We start from the raw sequence: 25405 nt of genomic DNA, 5'->3' as shown, positions 1-25405 counted from the left end.
TGACATTTTCATTAACACATTAAAATGGGTTTTATCCACAAATATTCATTTTGACAATACATTTACCAAGTGTGTAAATCTTAGTTTTTCTTGGTTCAAATCGGGATTGCTGGTCATGTGAAACGGGAACTGGCAGGACAAAGACTTGTCTGTTAGAACAGAGGACGTGGGATAACAAAGACAACATTTAGTAATATGTTTTCCCATATACAATATCCTTTTCATTTCTAAAAATCGATTTTTGCATTTGAAAAAAAAGTAAATACGCACTTGCCGCGCCATGATTATTGCATTTTTTTAAAACTTTTTTGAAATAGAAAATTCCAGAAATATTTATATGGTCGTAAAAGTAAGAGAAGATAAGTCCATATAGATACACAAACTAGAATCTGATATATTTTCAACTTTATTGACCTTATCGCCAGTTAAGTATGTCCATCACTTTCAGAAAACTGACCAACCGGCATGTGTTGATATCTTTCATTCTCGTAACTGTAGGAACCGTAGTCTATTGAATTTTTAGATACTTTATTTTGAAATTGTACATTATCGGTGGTTGGCTCAAGGTCAGATCGATTTTATTTTGAATTTGTAGATATTTTATTTTGACTTTGAACGTTTTCGGTCCAATTTTATTTCGTTTTAACTTTTAGAAATTTGATTTTGTGATTTTACATTAGCGGACCGATAAATAACTTCATGAATCAATTGCACCTTAAGCTAACCAATGATGATGTAAAATTTTGAAAATAAAGTATATAAAAAATCAAAATGAAATAAACGCATTTTCAGCTAACCACTGTAAATGTAAAATTTTGAAATAAAATGTGTAAAAAATCAAAATGAAATAAAATTGATATTACCTTCAGCTAACGAACGATAATGTAAAATTTTAAGAAATCAAAATGAAATAGAATCGATCGCATTTTCAGATAACCACCGATTATGTAAAATTTCAAAATAAAATGAGAAAAAAAAATCGATTGCATTTTCAGCTAACCACTGTTAATGTAAAATTTCAAAATAAAAAAAAATGCAAAAAAATAAAATGATATAAAATCGATCGCATTTTCAGCTAACCACTGATAATGTAAAATTTCAAAATTAAATGTGTAAAAAATCAAAATGAAATAAAATCGATCTCATCTTTAGCTAACAACTGATAATCTAAAATTTCAAAATAAAATATGTAAAAAGTCAAAATGAAATAAAATTGATATTACCTTCAGCTAACGAACGATAATGTAAAATTTTGAATATAAAAGGTGTAAAAAATTAAAATGAAATAAAATCGATCGCATTTTCAGCTAGACACCGATAATGTAAAATTTCAAAATAAAATGAATGAAAAATTAAAATGAAATAAAATCGACCGCACCTTCAGCCCTCAGCTAACGAACGATAATGTAAAATTTTGGAAATAAAATTTGTAAAAAATCAAAATGATCGCACCTTCAGCTTACCACTGATAATGTAAAATTTCAACAACAAAAAATGTGTAAAAAAAATCCAAATAAAATCCAACCGATCGGAACTTGAGCTATGGTTCACGTAGCTTACAACTCCATGTCAGTGCAGTTCTCTCACAAATGCGGGATTTTAAAATTAAATTTTATGGGTTTTTTTTATTAATAATATTCTTTCTTTTTGTATTTTTTTCCACGCTTGTGACTGTTTGAAAACGTTTCGGTTTTCGTCATTTATGACTAAAGCTATAAGTCTTTAATGTAACATATCCGTACATTTTAAAAATATGCATTATAATTACTAGAACTGTTTCAATTGCATTTTTTAGTGAATACATGAAGTATATATAACCAATGACTTAGCAAGGACTAGTATCTAATATAATTCCGTGATGTAATGCTATAAATTTGACAACGTATACGCTCATGTCTTTGTGCTATGCAGATTCTCGAGAGATAATTTCCAATAGAGGTTGATTTAGACTAGGTATAAAACAGCAATCAAAGGATATTTTGTTACCGTGATATGGTAAATGTAATACAAATGAATATACGACGCAGTTTATATTTGTGTCATAAAGAAACACCTGTCTATTATTTTAAAGCTGCATCTCACGCGCATTTCCAGTAAGTTATATGCATTGGTAAAGAATATCCCATCCTCCCATTCAGAATCAATCCCTATTAAAAGTCGGCAGGTTTCGTCCCTGACGTCAAATTATGAATATCGGGTAGGATATTTCTAGACTACACATACCAGGAACTATTCCGTTTCGCGTGCACGTAATGCAAAGATAGCAATTTTCCCGCGTGTTTAGCCGCTAGGTGTCGCACCAGCAAGGCAGTACACACAGATAGGGCTGGATTGGGCTGTCTTTGTTCTTGCCAAGACGATTTAAAGAGGTAAATTATTGCATTGATTTACGCGCTATGCATTTTGTTTTATTTGTAGAATTTTCTGTATAATTTGAAGAAATATTTTAGATTTATTGATCGCGTTTGATTGTAACAGATATTTCGGTGTTTTGATCGAAACACGGATGCAGCAGTGTGCGGCGTGGGTGTGATGTCGGCACTTACTGACACATGTACCGACTTTACAGTGTTAATATATATTTGCTTGAATTTCAATTGTTTGTGGTGCAGAATTTACCTGTTATTTAATGTTTACACTTTTTGCCGATGATGCATTAACTTTGTGTAGTAAATATTGCAATATTTACACGTACACGGTTCCAATTAGATTTGTGAATTAGAATGATCTCCCTTTAATCATGTAAATACGATGTATTTTACACTGGGCTATATATGATGCTCCTTGAATGTGTCGACACTATTATATATATGAAAGTTTATATATAATAAGGTTATCAACTTGTAGTGCATGGTCTAAAGTCAATACAAGTTTTTATTAACTGGATGTTTATAAATAAATTAGCTTAAGTTTCATTGGTTTCTTTTAAATGGAAAAAGTTAACAAAGGGTGTACTAATAGATAGTTTACCAATAATACAGAGATAAAATATAATAACCAATAGTTTAAGTAATGATACAACAAAGAATGTTCAGCTAAAATTAGAATTGTAGGGGTCAGTGATTTCCAATGGTCGATCAACGGCGACTTATAGTAGCTCAGTTGGTAGTGCGTCCGTCTCGAGTTCGGAGGGTCCCAGGTTCAAACCCTGGTCTGGCCCTTACATTTTCTATTCTCCTGTTACAAATTTGGCGAGCTTGCCAACCCTTGTTTCAAGCATTGGGAGTACGCTTAGCAAGGGTATGTGTCTTAGGGGGCAAAGACTTTGAAAAAGGAGGGAGGAGTGTAGCTGAACTGGATTAGGTCAATCGTTGGTGACCAGGTAGCTCAGTTGGTAGAGCATCTGTCTAGAGTGGGGAGTGTCCCGGTTTCGAACTCTGGTCTAACTCAGGCCGTTATATTGACTTCAGAGCGTTCTATAAATATCTCAAGTGAGCCCCGGGTGCTAATTTCCCTTGTAAGAAAACCCATCAATATTCTTCCTTTGATACAACCATAAATGAATATAATTTCTCCTCAGATTTTTCAATGATTTAATGAACTGATGGTTTGGTGATCCGATTTGGGTACTGTCACCTTGCATCTGGAATCTTGGTTAGGTACAATGGCCAGATATATTCTGAGAGATTTATGTGGTGACACAATTGATTAGTGTATTTTGATTATGAATCGTTTCAACATCATTTGATATTCAATTTATGAATTTTATCCGGAACCTTGCAGATTTGTCTTTCAGCTTTAGATTCATACCAGTTTCTTTTGAATGAAAAAAAAGTACTATTTTATGTATCTTTTCATCATTATTTGCCAATTAATTAGATGACGCTCTATGATCAACTGAGCGACCCAGTCCAGTCCCACATAATTCCTCCCTCCTCCTTCTAAGTCTTTGTCCCTGAGGAAACAAGTATCTACAACCCATACATGTAGAGGTATGATGACGCAATATATAGAAATGGTCTCCAGGGATTTTCCTACAACAGAATATGGGGCCGAATAACGGCCCCTTTCCCCTCGGAACATCTTGCTAAAATTCCCAATTTGCCATTGAAAAACTCCCAATCGGATGGCCATTTTTGAAAGATTTAAATATGCTCAGTGTGGAGAGGGAAGATGTAAAAACATTCATGTCCGTAAGAAAAGTAAAAATATATTTTAATCCCTTGAAAATTAAATTTCAAAAGTATACATCAGAATGTTATCAAGTTATTTCCATTGCATTGATGTAGTAAAACTTTGCTATTTTTGTCTCGCGTATGTGATTTAAGTTGGAATAAAACAAATTTACAACATGTATTACTCGAGAAAGTGATATCGATACTAACCATCAAAGAAGCAATCTTTGTAACTAATTCAGTTTTCCTTTTAAAGGAAATGGACAAATATTACAACTACCGTATATATTTGATATACATGCATATGTAGTATAATAAAATGGTAAAAATACATTCTGGCTATCAGAATTTGTTACAAGCCTATACTAGAGTTTAACTGTACCCTAGACCTAAGCTTATGCATTGAAAAATAAATAAGAAATTCCAATATATAAGAATGCAATTTCTCATGATAAGAAGTAAAATTTATCAACAGAAACTGGAAAATGTATGAAATTTTATTTCCCCTCATTTTTCTCCAATTTCAAATTTTATTGTGTAAAAATTCCCAATTCAATGGACCTGGACACGGAAAAATTAAAGTCGTAAAATCCCTGGTCTCTTCGCCAGAAGCTACGTTATTGCAACTAGGTAATCCCCATGCCAAGCTTTCACCTTGTACTTGATACAAGGGTTGGCAAGTTAACCAGTTTTGAATTATAATAGGAGAAAGAGAAATACATGCATCATTGGCCAGACTGGGATTCGAACCCAGGACCCTCTGAACTCTAGACAGATGTGCTACCAATATTGAGCTACGTGGTCACTTATATGATTGACCCCATCTGGTTTTGCCACAGAAAATTATGTTCTAAAAACCTTGGGTAACTGTCACCAGAATTGAATAATGTTAAAAAAAGTACAACAGCCGAATTGCCCAAATGATCAGTTTAAACTTTTATATTATGTCTTTGTGTTTAATGATCGATGAATATCGGTCACTAATGTGATATTGATGGTGCCAAACTTGAGTTGTCATATTTTTAACACAAGCTTAATTGGACTAAGTTGGCATTGTGTAGTTGGTAAACAAATGTACCAATGGTTCAACTTGGTTTATCTCTGATAATTAGATCTAGAGTTAAGTGAAAATTAACTTTAGACTGAATGAAATATCTAAATTAATTTTAATACAATTTTACTTTGACATTAGCAGGTCTCTGCATCAGACAACATGGCACCCAAAAGGAAGTTAGATGAGGAAGAAGAGGACGCCTCAGCCGTAAGTGGAAGGAGAAAAATTGGGACTGTTTAAAATGATAGGTTTAAAAAATTATTGTCATCTAATTAGAAATTTATAAAAATAGGAATGATTTTTTTTCGTGGGATAAGGTTATTTACTTAGTCTAGAATAAAAATTATTTACGTCGGAAATCAGTGAAGTGTCAGTGGACTTCCTCGACACCACTGTATTTTTTAACGAGGATGGGACACTAGGTAGCCGTATATCCACAATAAACCCACTAATGCTTTCCAATATCTGCACTTTCGAAGTAGCCACCCTAAACATCAGAAAGAAAACATCCTGTACTCCCAGGCACTACGTATCAGAAAAATATGTAGCGCAGACACGGACTTCGAACTAGAATGCCACCTACTCCGCGAACGTTTCCTTAATAGGGGTTACCCACCTTTACTTATCAATAAAGCTATCGAGAAAGCAAGAAACACCACAGAATCAGTTTATTAGAAATCAAAGACCAAAAACAGGTGAACGAAGTCATTCCTTTCGTTCTCCCATTTAACCCAAACAACCCAAACGTAGGGCAGATCATAAGAAACGATGAACACATACTTAAGTACAACCCGGAAACAAAGAAAATCTTAACCTCTAGAATGTTAGTAGCCTATACCAAATCTAAATCAATCAGAAACTATCTGGTACGCAGTGACTTCACAAGTGACTATCTGCCAGCCGGCAATGTGGAAAAAACTGCAGAATCTGCAAACACATGAACGTATACGACACGTTCACTAGCCACACCACCAAACAAACACACAAAATTAAAAAACAGCATAAACTGTCAGAGCATTAATGCGGTATATGTCAACAACTGCAAGAAATGCCAACTACAATACGTAGGTCAAACGTCCAACACAATAAACACCAGAACCAGAAATCACCTCTACGACATTGCGCGCCAAGATGAGCGCAAGCCAGTCGCGGCACATTTCAATGCACCTGGACCCAATGCTGATGACGTTATGGTTACAGGCATTGTGTCAGGTATACATAATAACATCAACAACCGGCTAAGAACGGAAGAAGCGTGGATTCATATCTTGAAAACACAACGACCGTGGGGAATGAACATCATCACCTAACAGAAATAATGGCAAATACGAAAACTACAAAGGCAAAGAACTCAACTATTATATCGAAGCCAGCAGCCAACAATACTAAAGCCATAAAGAAACTAAAAGCTCTGAGACCTAAATTACGGCTCCCGTGCATTCTGTGTGGGAGCACGTTCGGTGCACTATGGAGCCTGCGCCGACATGTCAATCTCAGACACGGCAGAGGAAAGCAGACAAGTTATGTTTGCAAAATTTGCAAACGGGCATACGGCAGGAGAGAACATTATAAACGCCACCAACAGAATGAACACCCCTTATATAAAATCGAACCAGAAGTGAGGGAAGAAGCAACTAAGGACTTAGCCGCGGTGCCCAATAAATGGCACAAACCGGCGGAAGCCTTAACCAAAAACAATTAGACAATGTAAAATTCAGAGTACGACCGGCCTCCGGAATAACAACTTCGGGACCGGCATCTACAATCAGACCAATCATGGAGGAAACAATGGACACTCTCAAAGAAGACCTGATGATAAGTGACACCACTTCATCGTCAGACACTTCAAGTGAGGGCGGAAGAGAAAAACAGCCAACAAACATTTCACTGTCAAGCGGCACATGGTGCCTTGATGAACTAAATTAATCAAACAAACACTCTACGAATATATAACAAAAACACTATAATATTATGCATGTTTATTTGTTTATTGTATTCATAAATATCATAAATCATCTACAGAAATACCGTAGCACGTTAATATATATAAAACTACATGTGAACAATAAGTTTGAATTTCAGAGAAAGACATTTTTAATAAACACAGCATATCTATAAAGTTAGAACATCTAAGAAGGGCTTACCCGCCCTTCACTATTGTGTATTATCTATCCATTGATGACGTCATGTAATAACTAACAATGTAAAACTGCACCCCATTTTTAGTACTTCAGGGGCTGAAATATCTTGGAAAAATGTCCTGATGAAGACTCGCACATAGAGTCGAAACTAGTTGACCGTAATAAAAACCCACGCATTTGTAACGCTTGAGCGTGTTGTGATTGAAACCTACCTGGATTTATATGCAACTTTTTATTCAATCACCCTGCATACCTTTCGGTATCCACACTCACAGCGCAGTACCCCACCTACTCAACCAACCTAATCAACATTGACGTTGGCTCTATCTCGCATGTAAATTGCATAAGGTGTCGTGATAAAAATAAGTTTTACCTAAATCTATGTGTTTTTATTATGATTCTAAAAAGAATGTAGCATTGAGTGTGTTTTTAGCTCACCTGGTCCGGAGGACCATGGTGAGCTTATGCCATACCGCAGCGTTTGTCGTCTGTCGTCCGTCCGTCAACTTTTCCTTTAAAACGCTACTTGTCCTGAATGGCCTAGCAGATTTTGACTAAATTTGGTCTGGAGCATCCTTAGGCCAAGGGGACTCAATTTTGTATAAATGGTGGGTGTGACCCCCCTCGGGGCAGAGGGGTGGGGCCCAATAGGGGAAATAGAGGTAAAACCTTTAAAATCCTTCTTCTACCGTAGGGATTAAGGGATTTTATCCTAATTTAGTCTGGGGCATCCTTGGACCAAGGGGACTCAATTTTGTATAAATGGTGGGTCTGGTCCCCCAGGGGGCTGAGGGGAGGGGCCCAATAGGGGGAATATAGAAAATTCTTTAAAATCCTTCTGCTTCTGTAGGAATGAAAGGATTTGTTCTTTTGTATAAACCGTGGGTCTGGCCCGCCAGAGGGCTGAGGGGCAGGGCTCAATTGGGGAAACATAGCAAATTATTCTTTAAAATCCTTCTTCTTCTGTAGAAATTAAAGGATTTGTTCCATATTGGGTGTGGAGCATCCTTGGGTGAAGGGGAACCAGTTTTGTTTAAACCCTAGGTGTAGCCCACTAGGGGCCTGATGGGCGGGGCCCAATAGGGGAAACATAGCAAATCATTCTTTAAAATCCTTCTTCTTCTGTAGGAATGAAAGGATTTGGTCCATATTTGGTGTGGAGCATCCTTGGGTAAAGAGGAACCAATTTTGGATAAACAGTGGGTGTGACCCCCTGGGACCTGAGGGGCCGGGCCCAATAGGGGAAATAGAAGTAAAACCTTTATAATCCTTCTACCATAGGGATCAAGGGATTTTATCCTAAGTTAGTCTTTAGCATCCTTTGGCAAAAGGGACTCAATTTCGTATAAACAGCGAGTGTGGCCCTCCTTGGGGCAGAAGGGAGGGGCCCAATAGGGGAAACATAGCAAATTCTTCAAATACCATCTTCTGTACGAATGACAGGATTTTGTCCAAATTTGGTATGAAGCATCCTTGGGTGAAGGGAAACCAATTTTGTATAAACCCCCCTGGAGGCAGAGAGGTGGGGCCCAATAGGGGAAATATAGGTAAAACCTTTAAAATCCTTCTTCTATCATAGGGATTCAGGGATTTTATCCTAATTTAGTCTGTAGCATCCTTGGGCCATGGGGACTCAATTTTTAGACCACCATCATCTGATGGTGGGCTATTCAAATCACCCTGCGTCCGGGGTCCGTCCGTTGTCCGTCCGTAAACAATTCTTGTTATTGGTATTTCTCAAGAAGTACCAGAGGGATCTTTCACAAATTTTATATGCAGGTTCCCCTTGGTCCTAGCTGTGCAGGGCCATTTTCGAGACTGATCGGATAAAACAACATGGCCGACAGGTAGCCATCTTGGATTTTGATAGTGTGGGTTTGTTACCGCTATTTCTCCGGAAGAACTAGAGGGATCTTTCTTAAATTTTATATGTAGGTTACCCTTGGTCCTTAGCTGTGCAGGGCAACTTTTGAGACTGATCGGATAAAACAACATGGCCGACAGGCGGCCATCTTGGATTTTGATATTGAAAGTTTGTTATCGCTATTTCTTAAGAAGTACCAGAGGGATCTTTCACAAATTTTATATGCAGGTTCCCCTTGGTCCTAGCTGTGCAGGGCAACTTTTGAGACTGATCGGATAAAACAACATGGCCGACAGGCGGCCATCTTGGATTTTGATAATGAAAGTTTGTTATCGCTATTTTTCGGGAAGTACGCGAGGGATCTTTCTCAAATTTTAAATGTATGTTCCCCTTGATCCTTCGTTGTGTATATTATATTTTGTATTTTATATTTAATATGTGAAAAGACAAACTCACTTTGAAAGTTGGCTTTCATACACATCAGTATTAAGTTTAGATCAAAAGTTACCTCAAGGTGCATTTACTGTTAACATGACTCGATCAAACAGATTAGAGAAAAGAAGAGAAAAGATCGAACTGACAAAGAACTAATGAAGATGGTACAAAGGTGGGCACCAAGCTCCCTCTGGGATCTCTTGTTTTATAATTGGTGGGTATGACCCCCCTAGGGGCATAGGGGTGGGGTTTGAAGTTTGTTCTTGCTATATCTCAAGTACTGGATGGATCTGTACTTAAAGCACATACAATGGAGTGCTATACCTTTACTTCATACCAGTTATTTTAAACATATTCAGGTAAGCTATACAGGCCCTCTGGGCCTGTTGTTTATAGCTGTCCATTATAAATTTCCATAAATCTCGACACGTAAGATTATTTCAGCAAGATAGCAATTTTAAAAGCTCACCTGGCCCGAAGGGCCAAGTGAGCTTATCCCATGACGCAGCGTCCGTCGTCCGTCAACTTTTTCCCATAAAACGCTACTAGTCCTGAACGGCTCAGAGGATTTTGACCAAATTTGATCTGGAGCATTATTGGCCAAAGGGTTCTCAGTTTAAAAAAAGCGGAGGGTATGGTCCCCATGGGGGCAGAGGGGCGGGGCCAAATAGGGGGAAAATAGGTAAATCTTTAAAAAATCTTCTTCTCAACCAATAGAAGGATTTTGACCGAATTTGTCCTAGAGCATCTTTGGACAAAGGAGACTCAAGTTTGTTTAAACGGAGGGTGTGGCCCCTCTGGGGGCGGAGGGACGGGGCCCAATGGGGGAAATAGAGGATTTTTTTTTCTCCTGCTATACAAGTGAAGGGATTTAAAGCAAATGCAGTCTGAAGCATGATTATAGGGACAAAAGAATCAATTTTGTATAAACTGAGGTGTGTGGGCCCCCTTCTAGGGGCAGATGGGTGGGGCACATTAGGGAAAATAGAGGAAAACATCAAAGATCCTTCTCCTTTTGTACCGATGAAGGGATTTTTACCAAATTTGGTCTGGAGCATCATTGGCCAAAGGGTTCTCAGTTTTGTATATGAGGGTATGGTCCCCCTGAGGGCAGAGGTGCGAGGCCAAATAGGGGGAAAATAGGTTAATTTTTAAAAATCTTCTTCTTCTCAATCAATAGAAGGTTTTTGTCTTGACTTTGTTTCCTTAACCCAATTTGTTCTAGAGTATCTTTGGACAAAGGAGCCTCAAGTTTGTATAAACGGAGGATGTGGCCCATCTGGGAGCATAGCATAGGGGCGGGGCCCAATAGGGGAAATAGAGGATTTTATAGAGAATCTTTTGCCAAAGGGAATTGAATATTTATTAATGGAAGATGTGCCCCCCTCCCCACAAACCAGGCAGAGGAGCAGGGCCCAATAGGGGAAATAAACCAAATGTGGTCTGAAGCATGCTTAGGGGAAAAAAACTCAATTTGTTTAATTTGTATAAAAAGGTGCATGTGAGGCCCAATAGGGAAATTAGAGGAAAATTGGGACATAACATGGAAACTCATTTTCTTGTTGTCTTTCCCACCAAATCAGATTTATATGTAATTCTTCTTGCAACTTTGTTTCTTGTACTCCTTTGATAAACCTGAATGGTACTCAGCAGGTTTTAAATTGAAAAGTAAAATACCAAGTGAGCTATTAAGGCCCCTGGGCCTCTTGTTTATTTTGGTATATAGTCATGGTTTTCTGAACTAGGATTGTGTGTCCATGTAAAGTGTGTTTTATTGATATGTCACCTCACTTGAACAGGGATCAGCCGGTGAGGAGAAACAGGAGGACGAGGCAGCATCATCAACAGAGGCCGATACTCCTGCTAAGAAAGGCAGAGGACGTCCAAAGAAGTCAGATGCAGAAAAAAAGCCAGTAAGTGTATACAGTGTATACGTATACCCTGCCCTCTTTTGATCAGTCCTGGAGAAAACACTAGGATGCTTCCTCTCAAATCCCCAGGCCATTCCATAGACATCAACAAATATATTTGTATGTATTTCTAAGCATGGTGTCATGCTTAATAGTTTATAATGTGAGGGTGATGCGACCTTAATTAATTACTCTTAATTTCATTAAATCTTAACTTTAATTTTGTAATGGTTGCAGTACACACCGACGGGAAATCCCCGTGGCCGACCCAGGACCAAGGTACCGGTAAGTGATGCTTTGCGTGGTGAATGTAGTGACTGTATAGCCTGTACTTCGCAGCACAAGTATCGTCTGGCCCACACATCCTCCCACTGGTTATGGCAAATTATCTTATATATATATATATATATATATATATATGTTTCAAATGTTTTACAATTATATCACAGAGTCGGACTCTTTTTCAGCACTGAGAAAACAGATTTCCCTTACACAGTATTAAAAAAAGCACAAACTCCAAAATTTCTTCAATGTTAATATAGATTTAAGATGACACTTTTGTAAATATTTTGGTTCTGATATCTTTTGATTTGCATACAGTCATATTTCATTGATCTGATACAGAGGTTATTTGTAAATTAAAAATATATTACAACTACTTGCAAGAGAATTATTTTGAATTTCCAAAAATAATTTCAACAATGTAGTGATATTCGAGAAACTATCATAATTTAGGATGTTTTTGTGTATAAAAAAAAATCAAAACAACGACATAGGTAAAATATGGTGTAACATGTATATAATATTCATATTTTATCCAGAGGAAAACTGTTTAGCCAGAGGTCAGCGTGACCTCATGATAATGACATATCAAAACATTACAGTGTGTCCCTAATAAATGAAAACACCATTTAATGGATCTTGTAATATACTTCACTTATATTGTGCTTATAGTACTATATACCAGTGTGTGTGAAATGATTTTGTTAGAAAGACTTTCTAATACATTATCTGGCTGATTGATATTTTTTATATTAAATATAAATGCTACTGAAATGGTTTTAAGGGAAAAGTCTCGCTATTTCTGTGATCACTGTACTATTACTATTAATGTGCTTCCTCAGCTACATTTAGACATAGATGCTATATATTGGTGCTTTAATGCTAGTGTCAGCTTTTTCTGCCGCAGAAAATACTGGCACTTTATCAAATTCCCTTAACCTGATACGTACAGCTTACAGTTTATATAATTATTTGCATTTGCAATAATAGAGAAAAATAATGATTTATTATTTCTGTTATATCATGTATAATGCATGGACTCTGCTACCCCCCCACCCCCCTCCAAATTTTTGTTGTTGTAACACATAGCTTTCTGTCTGCAATTATGTTTTATTTGGGTGAAGTATAGACAAGAGATTTGCTTGAATTTAAAAAAAAACAGGCTTAAATGTAGATAACATTTACCTTATAGCCACCATTCCTAATTTGAAGCAGGAAATTATTCATTTGCAATTAAAAATATAAATTTTTGGTATATATTTAAGGGAGATAACTTGGAATATTTAAATATTTGATTGACAGGACAAAGGCGAAATCTTTAAAAAAAAACATTTGGACTAAAGTCTTGCTGTCAGTCACATATACCTCATTGATCCAAATTTTAAAGTCAATTTTGTGAACAATTTAATAAGTATGCAATTATACAGTTCTGTAAAAATGATAAATTATGTTATGATAACTTATGAAAATGACCATCATATTGCCTGAGATTTTTGATAGTACACACAATGTACAAGTTTCCCTTTAAGCTTTCCAAATCTTGCTAAAGTAAAAATTTCAGAATAGTTTCATCAATGCAGTTCATCAGTTTGCCTTTCACAGATAGTGTAGTATAGGTTATCAATAATTTGATACCGACAGTTTCATTTGCCAAAAAGAGCTAGAAAACTGCATGATCAAATCATAGAAACCTGGTGATATTGAAATGTTGCAGACATAAACAGTGGCTGGGGAAAGAACTTTTATGCTGAAAAGAGACATCAATGTATTCTGTATAAATAGTAACAGATATTCTATTTTAAGATATCCCTGTGACATAGTCCTTAAAAAACATTTTTTGATAACGCATAGTTTTACATCAGAATACAGGCTTGTTTTCCCTTGTAAAAAAAGTTTTTTTTTCTTTCCCAAAATGAAAAAAAATAAAATAAGGAATATCTTCCCGATTTTATTGAAACTAATGCTATATTTTCCCAATGTAGGAACAGGCTGTTGTAAAATTTAAGTAGAAACAACACTGATAATTGCTAAATATATATTTTGCAGTGCTGCTCTGTCCTTCCTCGTATTTGTTTAGATCAGTGTGTGCTATATATAGCAGCATGGAGTGTGTGTGAGGTGAATGTATGTATATTTAGTGTTGTTGCAGATACTGTGATTCATTTGTTGAGATATCTTTCAGTTTTATGGATAGACTGAAAAGTGGCCAAAATACAACTGAATAATGAGATAGATGCCATGATATCAAATTCATAATTGAACGACCGTTACTCAAATGATAATGACACATTTAAATGAAAGCAATGGTACAGCCATGCTTACATACTGTAGATTGTTCAGCATCTATATGTGTGAAACACAAAATCAGTTTGCTCTTACACATGTACATTCACATTGATTTATTTTACTCAGTTTTAATGCCGACTACAGGCCGTTTCCCATATTTAAAAAGAGTATAATTTTCCCAAAATTACCAAAAAGTGAGCAATATATTCCTATTTTCAATACAAATAATGCTATGTTTTCCCAATTCATAACGGAACAGGCTGTTGTAAAATTTAGGTGACAAAACACAGGCCTAACATGGAAAAAGAACTAGTTTGCTACAGATTGACAGTATTTAAGGTAGCAGTGTACAGTAGAAATGGCCCGACTCTGAAAAACAAGGCGCTTGTCGAGGAAATGTAAACACAGCGGATTTACCCTACACAACACATATATACATGTATATATATTTGTAAACTGCATTATATTTACAATACATATAGTACTGAGAAGTGTAAAAACCTCTTTTTTCTATGTATGTTACGTACTTGTGTGAAAACCATGGTTACCACATCAAAAATTACCAAAAAATGCCATTTATTTTTTATTTTTGACCCTTTCGGATTATGGCCAAAATTTTAACCAAAAACATTTTTTATTTATTTTACAAATGTGAAGCTCACATAGCTCACTTCATCATACTTATACCAATTTTAGTACAGTTTTATTTTTATATATTTTTTTTACATGTCATTATGCAGGGGTTATAGCCATTTAACAAAAATATCACCCATGGCCACAACCATCTACTGTACACTGCTACCTAAAAAACTTGTTTTGTAAGTGACAAATATCAAAAGTGATATTTTCACACTGAAAATATCACTTTTTGGTATTGACCAATCATAACAGTTTCCTCTATTCGCTGCATTCAAAGGAATGTTCAGATTCAAATGAAGCGAAGGTAGAATAAGTGGTTGTTATGGTAAATTTTTGGTACACACACTTAAGTATTTACATAAATATACAAATAATAACATTTTTATAAGCAATCATACCAGGAAATAGTAGAAAACATCGGAATTGCGTTGTGTATCCCATTCAAAATGGTGTGCAGCCTTGTTGTCAAGGGTGACGTCATTAGAATATGGCACTAATTATTACACTTCTGATTCTCGCCCTTTTTTAATGCATTGCATTTATTCATGTTTTATGCATAAAAAAATGTGATAAATAGAAAATGTAATGGTGTCTTCAGTAATAATAAATATATTTCACTCGTGGTGCTAATATTTTGATATTTTTCACGAGTGCGCATTAAATATCCTCTATGTAAGGTTGAAAGTTGGCTATATTTCATTATTGGAAATATGGAAAGGATGTTGAATTTTCCCAGTATGAAAACAATTTTATATTTTTACAAATATTAATACTGCTATTGAAACCAAATTCAACTGATAAGAGCCAGAATAATTTAAAGTCAGTATTCATCCTTATAAACTGCTGTTTAAGCAAATATTTTAGCATAGGAAATAAAAACTGATGTGCTTTTTATGCTGTCAATTCCATAAGCAAAAATTATTATTTACATTTATCAATATTTATAGGATAATGTATATGATAGTTTAAACATTCCATTCTCTATAGCCACACATACAATACAAAAAAATAGCCCTAGTTCAGCTTACAACCCATTGAAAGGAGTTTATAAAAAACATTAATATACTTTTTAATGTTGTACATTCCCTTTCTCTCATAATTCTTTCCATATTTTATCGCAAAAAAGGTACTCATAATTCATAAAAATAGGATAATAAAATGTTTAAAAATACCAAACATCTAGAAATAATCATATCTTAAAAGTTGTCAACTACAATTCCAACATACAGAGTAGGGGAAGTGATCAAGGTGATGAGATTGCCTCACTACCCAGGTATTCTAAATATATAAATAATACCAATGATACCTGAGACTGTATTTCATTTCACTGGTGTTATCAGATCTATATGTATCGATGTTATTGAACACCAGAAGGAACGTACATGGATGCAGCAGACATGTTGACTTAGTATTATTTGTAGATCTATGACCTTTTTTATGATCACAAGCTTTAAAGACTGAGAAGGACATTTTGTGGATTGGGGATAGAAAATGGCAAAACACTAAAAATCACATTCTTACTTGCTTCATCATAGGTTCTATAAATGATTTCGATTGTAGGAAATAAACTATGCTCACTACTTGAGCATAGATACAGTATTAAAAGACAGGGAAAAAAATTGACCTTGAATGATCTTGCAGTTTGACCTTGACTTTTTAAAACCTCTTATAAACACGACCTTTAAAAAGCTGTAATACAACATTCTTTGGATATAAAAGCAAAACATGTTTTAAGAAATTATCATATGACATTGATATATTGTCTACAGGTTTTGACTGAGAAACTGAAAGGGTTGGTAAAATGTCAGTAATGATTTTTGAGACCATTCGAAAATATGATTTTTAAACCTTGAGTTTATGTCCTTGCATTTTAGGATGGATAAAATTACCTGTATAAGGGCGTCATGTATGTAAAGTTTCATCATGATCACAAGGACAAGTAGTGAATTAAAATATAAAAAACTAAAGTGTTGAAATATACTCAATCTGACCTACAATATAAAGTTTTATTACTCCTGGTGACATGAATGTTTGTATTGATACAGGGAGGTGGAGCAGATACACCGAAAAAACGAGGAAGGCCGTCTTTGTCATCTGTAAGTTATGCTAGGTAACAGTCTTCAATTCCTTGTAAAGATTGTTCACTTATTTTTCAAAGGAAGCTGTATCAAATAGTATTACAGAAGATTAATGACATGGGGTTGATGAAATTTGTAGGCTGGTAGTAAGTTATTATTGAATCTACATATCACCGTATACCAACTGGTGTAACTGATTATAACTTGTCATGATACTTGTGACTCTGGTTCTGAGCAGTTTGTGTATGTGTGTGTGTGTGTTAGAAAATTGGAAAGTCATAGACCAGTTCATTTTCGTCAATCTATAGCTAGTGACTTAATTTTCAACGAGTTTGATCAAATTTCATAGTGTACAAATGTCAATTTGGAGAAGGTGTAGAGGTCAATGTTACCCTTAAAAAATAAATTTGTCGCAGTTCTGGCAGGTTCATTTCTTAACAGATTTAAATCAAACTTCATTAAATTAATTTATGGAAAGTTTTCAGATAATTCTATCAAATTATGTAATTTTACATGGCTGCAGGGCATTATGAATAACCACGATATGGTTCCCTATATAGCTAACATTATTAGAAAATGTCTTACCGACATTTTCTAATAATGTTAGCTATATAGGGAACCATATCGTGCATGTTTTTTTTTGTCTGGATGACACAAAGCTCAGACTTGGAATGTGAGTTGCCCTAATGAACGGAAGAACCTTATTGTTTTTGAGTGTCATCTATCAAAGGTCAAGCTGCCTTAAAAGTTCAGTATAATTTCATGTCTGGAGGGAATGACCTGGTTAGATGAGAACTTCCGAACAAGTGATAGCACAATGCTCAATTTTTGTATGTTGGTTTCTCTATGGAAGGGGAAAACTCAGTTGATATTGGACTTAATATGTCCAGGATCAAAGTAACTGTCACTAAAAGTAGATTTTTGTTTTGCCCAGATCTTTAATTCGTAACAATTTGAACCAGTTCAGACTAGTGTTATGGGGGGTTTTCTAGGCAAAAGGAGGAAGAAATCTATTGAAGATTTTGTGTGTATTCTGTCAAAGGTCAAGGGTAACTTATTAAAAAGTAAAAATAGATTTATAGAAAAAATCACTTATATCCTGATGCTAACTTTAGAAGGAGCATTGCACAAAGCTTGAACTTGGTTTGTTGGTTGCCCAAGGGAAAAAGATATCCCTAATGATTTGGGGCAAATTTTAATTGTTGTTTAATGTAAGGACACTTACCAAAACCTGTAATTTTCTTTGATACTTTATTTCCTTATATACTTCAAAATGAATAATCGTGCAAAGGGCAGTTTTCGTATCCATGTGTTTTCATTTATGGAAATAGAATTTGAAGAACACTAAAGACTTCTGGTGTGATCCAAGGTCCAAGATTTCAAGGTCACTGATACTGAAAGTAGAATTTTCTCAGAATGAATATGATTCCTGTATGCTAACTCCAGAATGAGATAACAATTTCAAACTTTAAATCCCAAAGCAACCATTTCACAAGCACAGTGGCTGAGTGCTGAGCCCTTCACTGATGTATGATCATGAATTATAGATGTTGCTCAGAGGTTTTTCGGCGTCACTCTCATTTGAGCTGATTTGTGATGACAAAAATCAAAAGTTTTTCTCAATTTAGCTGGTTGGTAATCATGAAAACTAAAGATTATTTGAATGACTATAGACCTGTAATTTGGCGAATAGTTACGTGAGAATTGTAACCCAGTGTCTGGTCTGATACTTCTGAATGTTTGTATTACATAGAAATCTGGAACAGATAGTAATGATGTGGAGAATTCTCTGTCAGCCTCACCGAAAAAACGAGGAAGGCCGTCTTTGGCATCTGTAAGTTAACGTGCCATTCTAGTATCAATTAAACAAGAATAAATGATATATTTTTAGCCTGTTGTCTTTGAGACTAGATTATTTTGATGTTATATAGCTATAGCAGGAACAGCATAGATTTAGTGTAAACCTATTAACCTTGTCACTTTTGTTGTGAATCTTGAAAATTTTCTTTTCCCTTCAAGAACATTTTGAAAATATCATGAGAACATTTATTAATTAACAAGCATAATAATGATAATATAAATATAGATTGGCTGATATTTTAACCATAAGTTTATAAAAGCATTTGTAAGTTTTCATGCTTTTGGACAACCTTTGGTCCCATTAGTCCAAAATAACTGGTCAGAGCTCTGCCCCATCAAAAAAAAAATTTAAGGGGAGATAATCGGCTATTTTGAACTAGGGTCTGTAGTGCCATTACATTGAATTATTTATAAAGACAGGTGATTATGTTTGGATATATCTCAAATTATCCAAGTCTCATAAAGCTACACGAGTAACATCAATATTCTAAAAGCTAGTTGTAACTTGTTAGTATATACCTGATGTGACATGTGACTGACTTTGCCCAGTCAGTGGTACACCTTTATGATATGTGGATGTTTGTTGATACAGAAAAGAGGAACTGATAATGATGTAAACGATGAGCCTACAAACCAACCAAGAAAACGAGGAAGACCTCTCGTAAGTTTTCATGTTCGACTCGCACGTGGGTCAAATAAATTGTCTTCTAAACCAATATCTAGATCAATAGTTGTGAAAATCTTTGCTGCCCTGTGATTATGAGTCCTGTTGGTGTCGAGTCTAAAAATAAATACAGCAGCATTAAAATGTACTCGTTTGAGAAAGTTATCAATTAGGAGTCAAAATGTACTCGTTCAGAAAAGTTATCAACTAAGAGTCAAAATGTAAAATGTGCTCATTCAGCAAAGTAAAAGAGAAGGAGACGAAATGTATCTCGGTGACTTGTCGTATTTTGACAGTTGTTAATGGTGTTATTAAAGTGTACATATATATATGTTGATTCATGGACGTAATCAAACAAATATGGCTGGCAAATAAAGGAGGACTGTAGCCACGTTTTACATAAATCCTATGCTCACCAAAGACATCAATTAAAATATTCTATTTAGTCAGTAACTATACATCTTCGTTCTTAGAATTACTCTCAGATTTCATGGAGTTTTTTTGGCCAAGGGAAAATATGTATTGTGCAAGGAATAGATTTGCGGTACCTGCATGGTAACTTGTTGCAGCCGTCAGACTGTGGTCAATTGAAAATATGTGATATTCTTCATACACACATGTAACAACTTGGAATAAATGAAGTTTGTTGGTAATTCTTGAAATTTATAACGATAAATAATACCAATCTTGTACAGAAAGAGTCATACCGATCCATATTCTATTCACAGGGATCAACGAAGAAGCAGAAAGGAGATAAAGCTGTAAGTGCAGTACTGTAGTGGCCATTTATTTATAAGACAAGGTTTCTGATGGTATTGTATATTATATGAAGCATCTTTGTAATACTCTTAACCAGCTCTATGTAAGGGTGTGAAATCCATGTCCAGCTTCAACCTTCTGCACAAGGTTCTTTCTCTTAAACAGCTCTATGTGAGGGTGTGAAATCCATGTCAGGCTTGAACCTTCTGCACAAGGTCAATAGTACTCTTGGTAATTTGTGAGAGACATACCTGTTCATATTCATCCATCTCCCTTCGGTTATACTCGTGTACACTATATTAGTACAGGTAGGAACAAGTTTCCGAAATTGTACACACTCTGTGGGAGTACTGAAATATTGGATACACTAAATGTCCACTCTATTGTTTGTTGCTCAAGGCCACAAATAAGGGTGATGCTATAACTTGTTAAAGCATGTTTATTTTATAAATAATCAGTTATACATACATGAAGTTGCTTGGTTAATTATAATAAGATACAGATTGCTTTAACTATTGCAGAAAAGATGTTTGGTTTTGTGCTATAATCCAAGACTGTCTTCAAAAAGCTTGTTGTGTGGGAGGTTGTGGGGTAAAACATGATGTTGTGGCCGTATGTTTGTGTAGAAAGGTCTGTATTTGTAGACCTGTTTTGCTACAGGCCAGAACAACAGAACTATATCCTCACAGGAAAGCCAAGAGGTTGTCCACTATTAGGAGAAAACGGTGTATTTAGTTATATGAAAAATGTCAATCTGTTTAAAATGTCATAATAGGCAGATACAAATAAACTAGTTGTCAAAAATGCAAGTACTTGAATGGATGATGCATTTAGAATATTTGTTTGTCAAGAATGTTATTGGACTAGAGCTAATCTTAAATAGAGTTAAAATGTTGCAGTTATGCACTTTTAATTTGTATACTGAAAAAAAAGGAACAAGATGACCCCATGCCATCTATCCCCACAGGAAAGCCTAGAGGTCGGCAACGATTGGGTGATTTTTTTTATTAATCGGGTTAAAAAGTTGTAATATTTTGTAAAAGATGTTGAATTATGTATGTAGTTGTGGGTTACAAACATATAGTTATAATCCTATGTTTGGTCTAGATACATGTAGGTACATGTATGTATGAAATCTTGGTTACAGCAGCCCCCCAGCAAACAATCCCCAAATATCCCCACAGGAAAGCCAAGAGGTCGAGGACCATTGGGCGAAAATAGTGTAAGTTATATGAAAAATATCAATCTGTTTAAAAAGTCAAAATAGGCAGTTGAGAATAATTCTGGTTTTTTTTTTCGTCGAGGATATTGTGCACTTTTGTTTACTTTGTAAGAGTTCAGTTGTAATTAGATTATGTATGCAATTGTGGGTTAACACATGAGTTACAGATTACTATTATAAACAAAGGTTTATGATAGATGATATTTCATAAAAGTTGTTGATTTTTATGTGTACAATCGTGTGTTAAAAACATGAAGTTTAGCCAGGGTTTTGATGTAAATAGGTTTTCATTTGAAATCTTGTTTACTGCAGGCCAAAATATCCCGATATATTCCCACAGGAAAGCCAAGAGGTCGACGACCATTGGGTGAAAATGGTGTAAGTTTAACAAAAAATATTAGCCCTGTCAAAAAGTCAGAATTAAAAATATTATTTATGTAAAAAAAAAAAAGTTTGTCATAGGCAGATGAGAATAAATCGTAGTTGTCAAGTACAAAGGATGATTGTTTATATTAGGAGGTTTTTTTGTCAAAGATGTTTGTTATTGGACTAGAGCTAAGTTTGAATACATGTACTGTAACTGTTTCAGTTGTGCAATTTATACACTGCTAGAAAAAAGGGAACACACATTATAGATTACTTAAATGTTGTTCGATATTTGAATAATATGTGTACTCCGTGTCGATACAGATTTCGAGTATCATGCAAACACTCGTTTATACACTTGACATACACAGTATGGTAGACAGTGAATTCCTATCTTTGAAATAAGTACAATGTATACGTTAAAAAAAATGTTAGACAAGCACTCCAGTTAACAAACTTGATAGTTTGTCTTTTACCAAATATAAACAAGTAATATAAGTCTGTTGATGAGGGGAAATCTTTACAAACTATTTACGGTTTGTTTGTAGTTCTGTTGGTGAAGATACAGGTTACAAGTATAAAAAAAGTTTGCTTTTTTGCCATAAACTGATCATAATATTTTGTAAAAGTTGTTGTGGGTTAAAAGTAGGAAGTTATTGCCATATTTTTGGTTTAGATAGGTTTATTTTTGAAATCTTGTTTACTGCAGGCAAAAACAACAACATGTATTCCCACAGGAAAGCCAAGAGGTCGACGACCATTGGGTGAAAATGGTGGAAGTTAAACAAAAATTATTAGTCCAGTCAAAAAGTCGTAATCAAAAATATTATTTATGTAAAAAAAGTTTGTCATAGGCAGATGAGAATAAATCGTAGTTGTCAAGTACAAAGGATGATTGCTTTGGAGGTGTTTTTGTGAAAGATGTTTGTTATTGGACTAGTGCTAAGTTTGAATACATGTAGTGGAACTGTTTCAGTTGTGCAATTTATACGCTGGAAAAAGGAGACACATATTATGGATTACTTACTAGTAATATATGGTGTTCGATATTTGAATAGTATTTGTACTCCGTGTCGATAAAGATTTCGAGTATCATGCAAACACTCGTTTATACACATGACATACACAGTATGGTAGACAGTGAATTTGTATATTTGATTTGTATACACTGTTAAAAATCTTACAAGACAGCACTCAAGCACTCCAGTTAACAAACTTGATAGCTATAGTTTGTCTTTTACCAAATATATACGAGTAATATAAGTCAATTGAGGGGAAATCTTTACAAATTATTTACTGTTTGTTGTGTTGTTGGTCAGGATACAGATAACTGTTATAAAAAAGTTAGCTTTTTTGCCATAAACTGATCATAATATTTTGTAAAAGTTGTTGTGGGTTAAAAGTAGGAAGTTATTGCCATATTTTTGGTTTAGATAGGTTTATTTTTGAAATCTTGTTTACTGCAGGCAAAAAATAACCCATATATCCCCACAGGAAAGCCAAGAGGTCGACGACCATTGGGTGAAAATGGTGTAAGTTATACAAAAAAAAATAAAAAATCAGGTTAAAAATTTGTCATAAAAATTGGGATCAAGTTAAAAAGTGGTAATTTTTTGTAAAAGTTGTGGAATTTCGTTTGCAATTTTGGGTTAAAAACATGAAATTATAGCAATATTTTTGGTTTTGGTTTAGACAGGTTTATTTTTGAAATCTTGTTTATATTACTGCAGGCCAAAAAATCCCCATATATCCCCACAGGAAAGCCAAGAGGTCGAAGACCATTGGGTGAAAATGGTGTAAGTTATACAAAAATAAATCATTCGGGTTAAAAAGTCGTCAAGGCAGATAAGTATACACTGTACATGTACATGTAGTTGTCAAGTACAATGCATAATTTCATTGGAGGCATTTTTGTCTAAGATATTATTGGACTATAGAGCTAAGTTTGAGTGGTGTAATTGTTGTCTTAAGATGTTATTGGACTAGAGATCAGTTTGAGTAGTGTAATTGTTGTCTTAAGATGTTATTAGACTAGAGCTAAGTTTGAGAGTCTTAAGATGTTATTGGACTAAAGCTAAGTTTGAGTAGTGTAATTGTTGTGTTTAGATGTTATTGGACTAAAGCTAAGTTTGAGTAGTGTAATTGTTGCAATTGTGCACTTTGTATACCGGAAAAAGGGAACAGATGAACTCATAACATGGATTATACTTATGCGATGTTGGATCTTTGAATATTTGCAATCTGTGTCACTCAGGCATATTATGCTTCATGGAAACACTTATTCATACAAGAGATATTTTGTGTACTGCAGGCCGAAAAATCCCCATATATCCCCACAGGAAAGCCAAGAGGTCGACGACCATTGGGTGAAAATGGTGTAAGTTAAACAAAAAATATTAGTCCAGTCAAAAAGTCATGATTAAAGATAATAATTATTAAAAAAAAAAAAATGGTCATAGGTCGATGAAAATTAATTGTAGTTGTCAAGTACAACAAACTCGCACTATACGTCAACCTCGAAATTTAAACATGCAAAGATGCAGATTGAGTTAAAAGTATTGGACTTGTTCTCTTTCCAAATAATTCAGAATTTTAGCTTGCCAATTAATGTTTTGTTTCAAGTGTTTTGGACAAGGATAGGGACAGAGTTGATCAATAGTCAATGGTTCTAAAAAGCAAAAATCTCTATCAGAGGTTAAGTTTATCAAAATTACTGTCAGCAAGTTTATCAAAATTACTGTCAGCAAAATGTAAAAGGCAAAAACAAGTACTATCATTTATGTAATCAATACAAATTTTAATAAGGGACTTTCCATACATGTGTTCATGTGTAAACATTGTAAAATACAAAATTTTCAGAAAATAAGTTTGGGGCTCTGCAGTCTGGGAAACGATTAATAGCTATTTTAATGGCAAGCAATGAGAGGTTTATAAGAAAAAAATAGACCGTGTCTAGCAGATATGTTCAGATAAACTAAATGAAATCGGTCAGAAAATAAAGGGAGGTAATTCAGGGAATTATGAAATCCTCAGATTTATTGTCACAGATGAAATAAGTGTGCTTCCAATTTTGTTAACTACAGAGGCAAAAATATGTCCCCACGGGAATACCAAGAGGACGGAAACCTATAGGTGATAAAGCTGTAAGTTCTACATGCATCCAAGTCCTGTAGATAAAATATATGTAAATAAAGAGCATCTCTTATTCTTTCAAAGCATAATATGTTTGTTGTAGATTAAATCATCATTGTCTGAATTATACTCCATATTTTGAATTTGAACCAACGTCAGTTTGTAATACTCTCATTTTAATGTCAGTGTTCCTCAGATGCCATATAAAATTTGACTGACTTGAAATACTTTCAAGAATATATGGATTGATCTGAGAACTTATCTGTTGGTCTGGTAACCAAGATCTCCACCCCTTTGTGTTGACAGAGGGTTCCATACCAGCCAACAGGGAAACCCAGGGGTCGACCTAAAGCTGATATGACTGTCACGGCTGTAAGTGCCTTAAAGTAACTTCGATCACGATAAGTGACAATTTTTGAAGCCAGTTACTCTAATCTGAATTTTATAAATATAATTATGATGGAAGCAGGAAACATTTTTTATTCACATCTAAGTACAATATGAGCACAAAAATAAGTTATAGACTTTGTCACTATGAAGGTGATGATCACAGTACTAGTAAAATGTTTGTAGACTTCATCAGTATTTGAAATGGAAA

The 25405-nt window shown here is 34.8% G+C and overlaps 1 protein-coding gene across 11 annotated transcripts in view; it reads left to right on the top strand.

Moving 5' to 3' along the window:
- Positions 1–2286: 2286 nt before the first annotated feature.
- LOC110446681 (basic salivary proline-rich protein 1-like) overlaps positions 2287–25405 on the top strand; it is a 33454-nt gene continuing 10335 nt past the window's right edge. For 3 of the 11 annotated variants that reach the window (XM_021491953.1, XM_021491943.1, XM_021491950.1), the window contains exons 1-16: positions 2287–2369; positions 5311–5376; positions 11409–11522; positions 11757–11804; positions 16772–16822; positions 18558–18638; positions 19257–19325; positions 20057–20089; positions 21235–21309; positions 21622–21687; positions 22385–22450; positions 23142–23207; positions 23406–23471; positions 23987–24052; positions 24759–24818; positions 25114–25179. In XM_021491953.1, coding sequence (XP_021347628.1) covers positions 5329–5376; positions 11409–11522; positions 11757–11804; positions 16772–16822; positions 18558–18638; positions 19257–19325; positions 20057–20089; positions 21235–21309; positions 21622–21687; positions 22385–22450; positions 23142–23207; positions 23406–23471; positions 23987–24052; positions 24759–24818; positions 25114–25179 — 975 coding nt within the window. In that variant the 5' untranslated portion in view covers positions 2287–2369; positions 5311–5328. Of the gene's footprint in view, positions 2370–5307; positions 5377–11408; positions 11523–11756; positions 11805–16771; positions 16823–18557; positions 18639–19256; positions 19326–20056; positions 20090–21234; positions 21310–21621; positions 21688–22384; positions 22451–23141; positions 23208–23405; positions 23472–23986; positions 24053–24758; positions 24819–25113; positions 25180–25405 lie in introns of all 11 variants that reach the window. The other 8 variants (XM_021491944.1, XM_021491948.1, XM_021491947.1 and 5 more) reach the window with 8 other exon arrangements.

This window comes from Mizuhopecten yessoensis, unplaced genomic scaffold, assembly GCF_002113885.1.
Source record: "Mizuhopecten yessoensis strain PY_sf001 unplaced genomic scaffold, ASM211388v2 scaffold2929, whole genome shotgun sequence".
NCBI classification, from domain to species: domain Eukaryota; kingdom Metazoa; phylum Mollusca; class Bivalvia; order Pectinida; family Pectinidae; genus Mizuhopecten; species Mizuhopecten yessoensis.
This window is presented reverse-complemented; position numbering and strand designations above follow the sequence as displayed.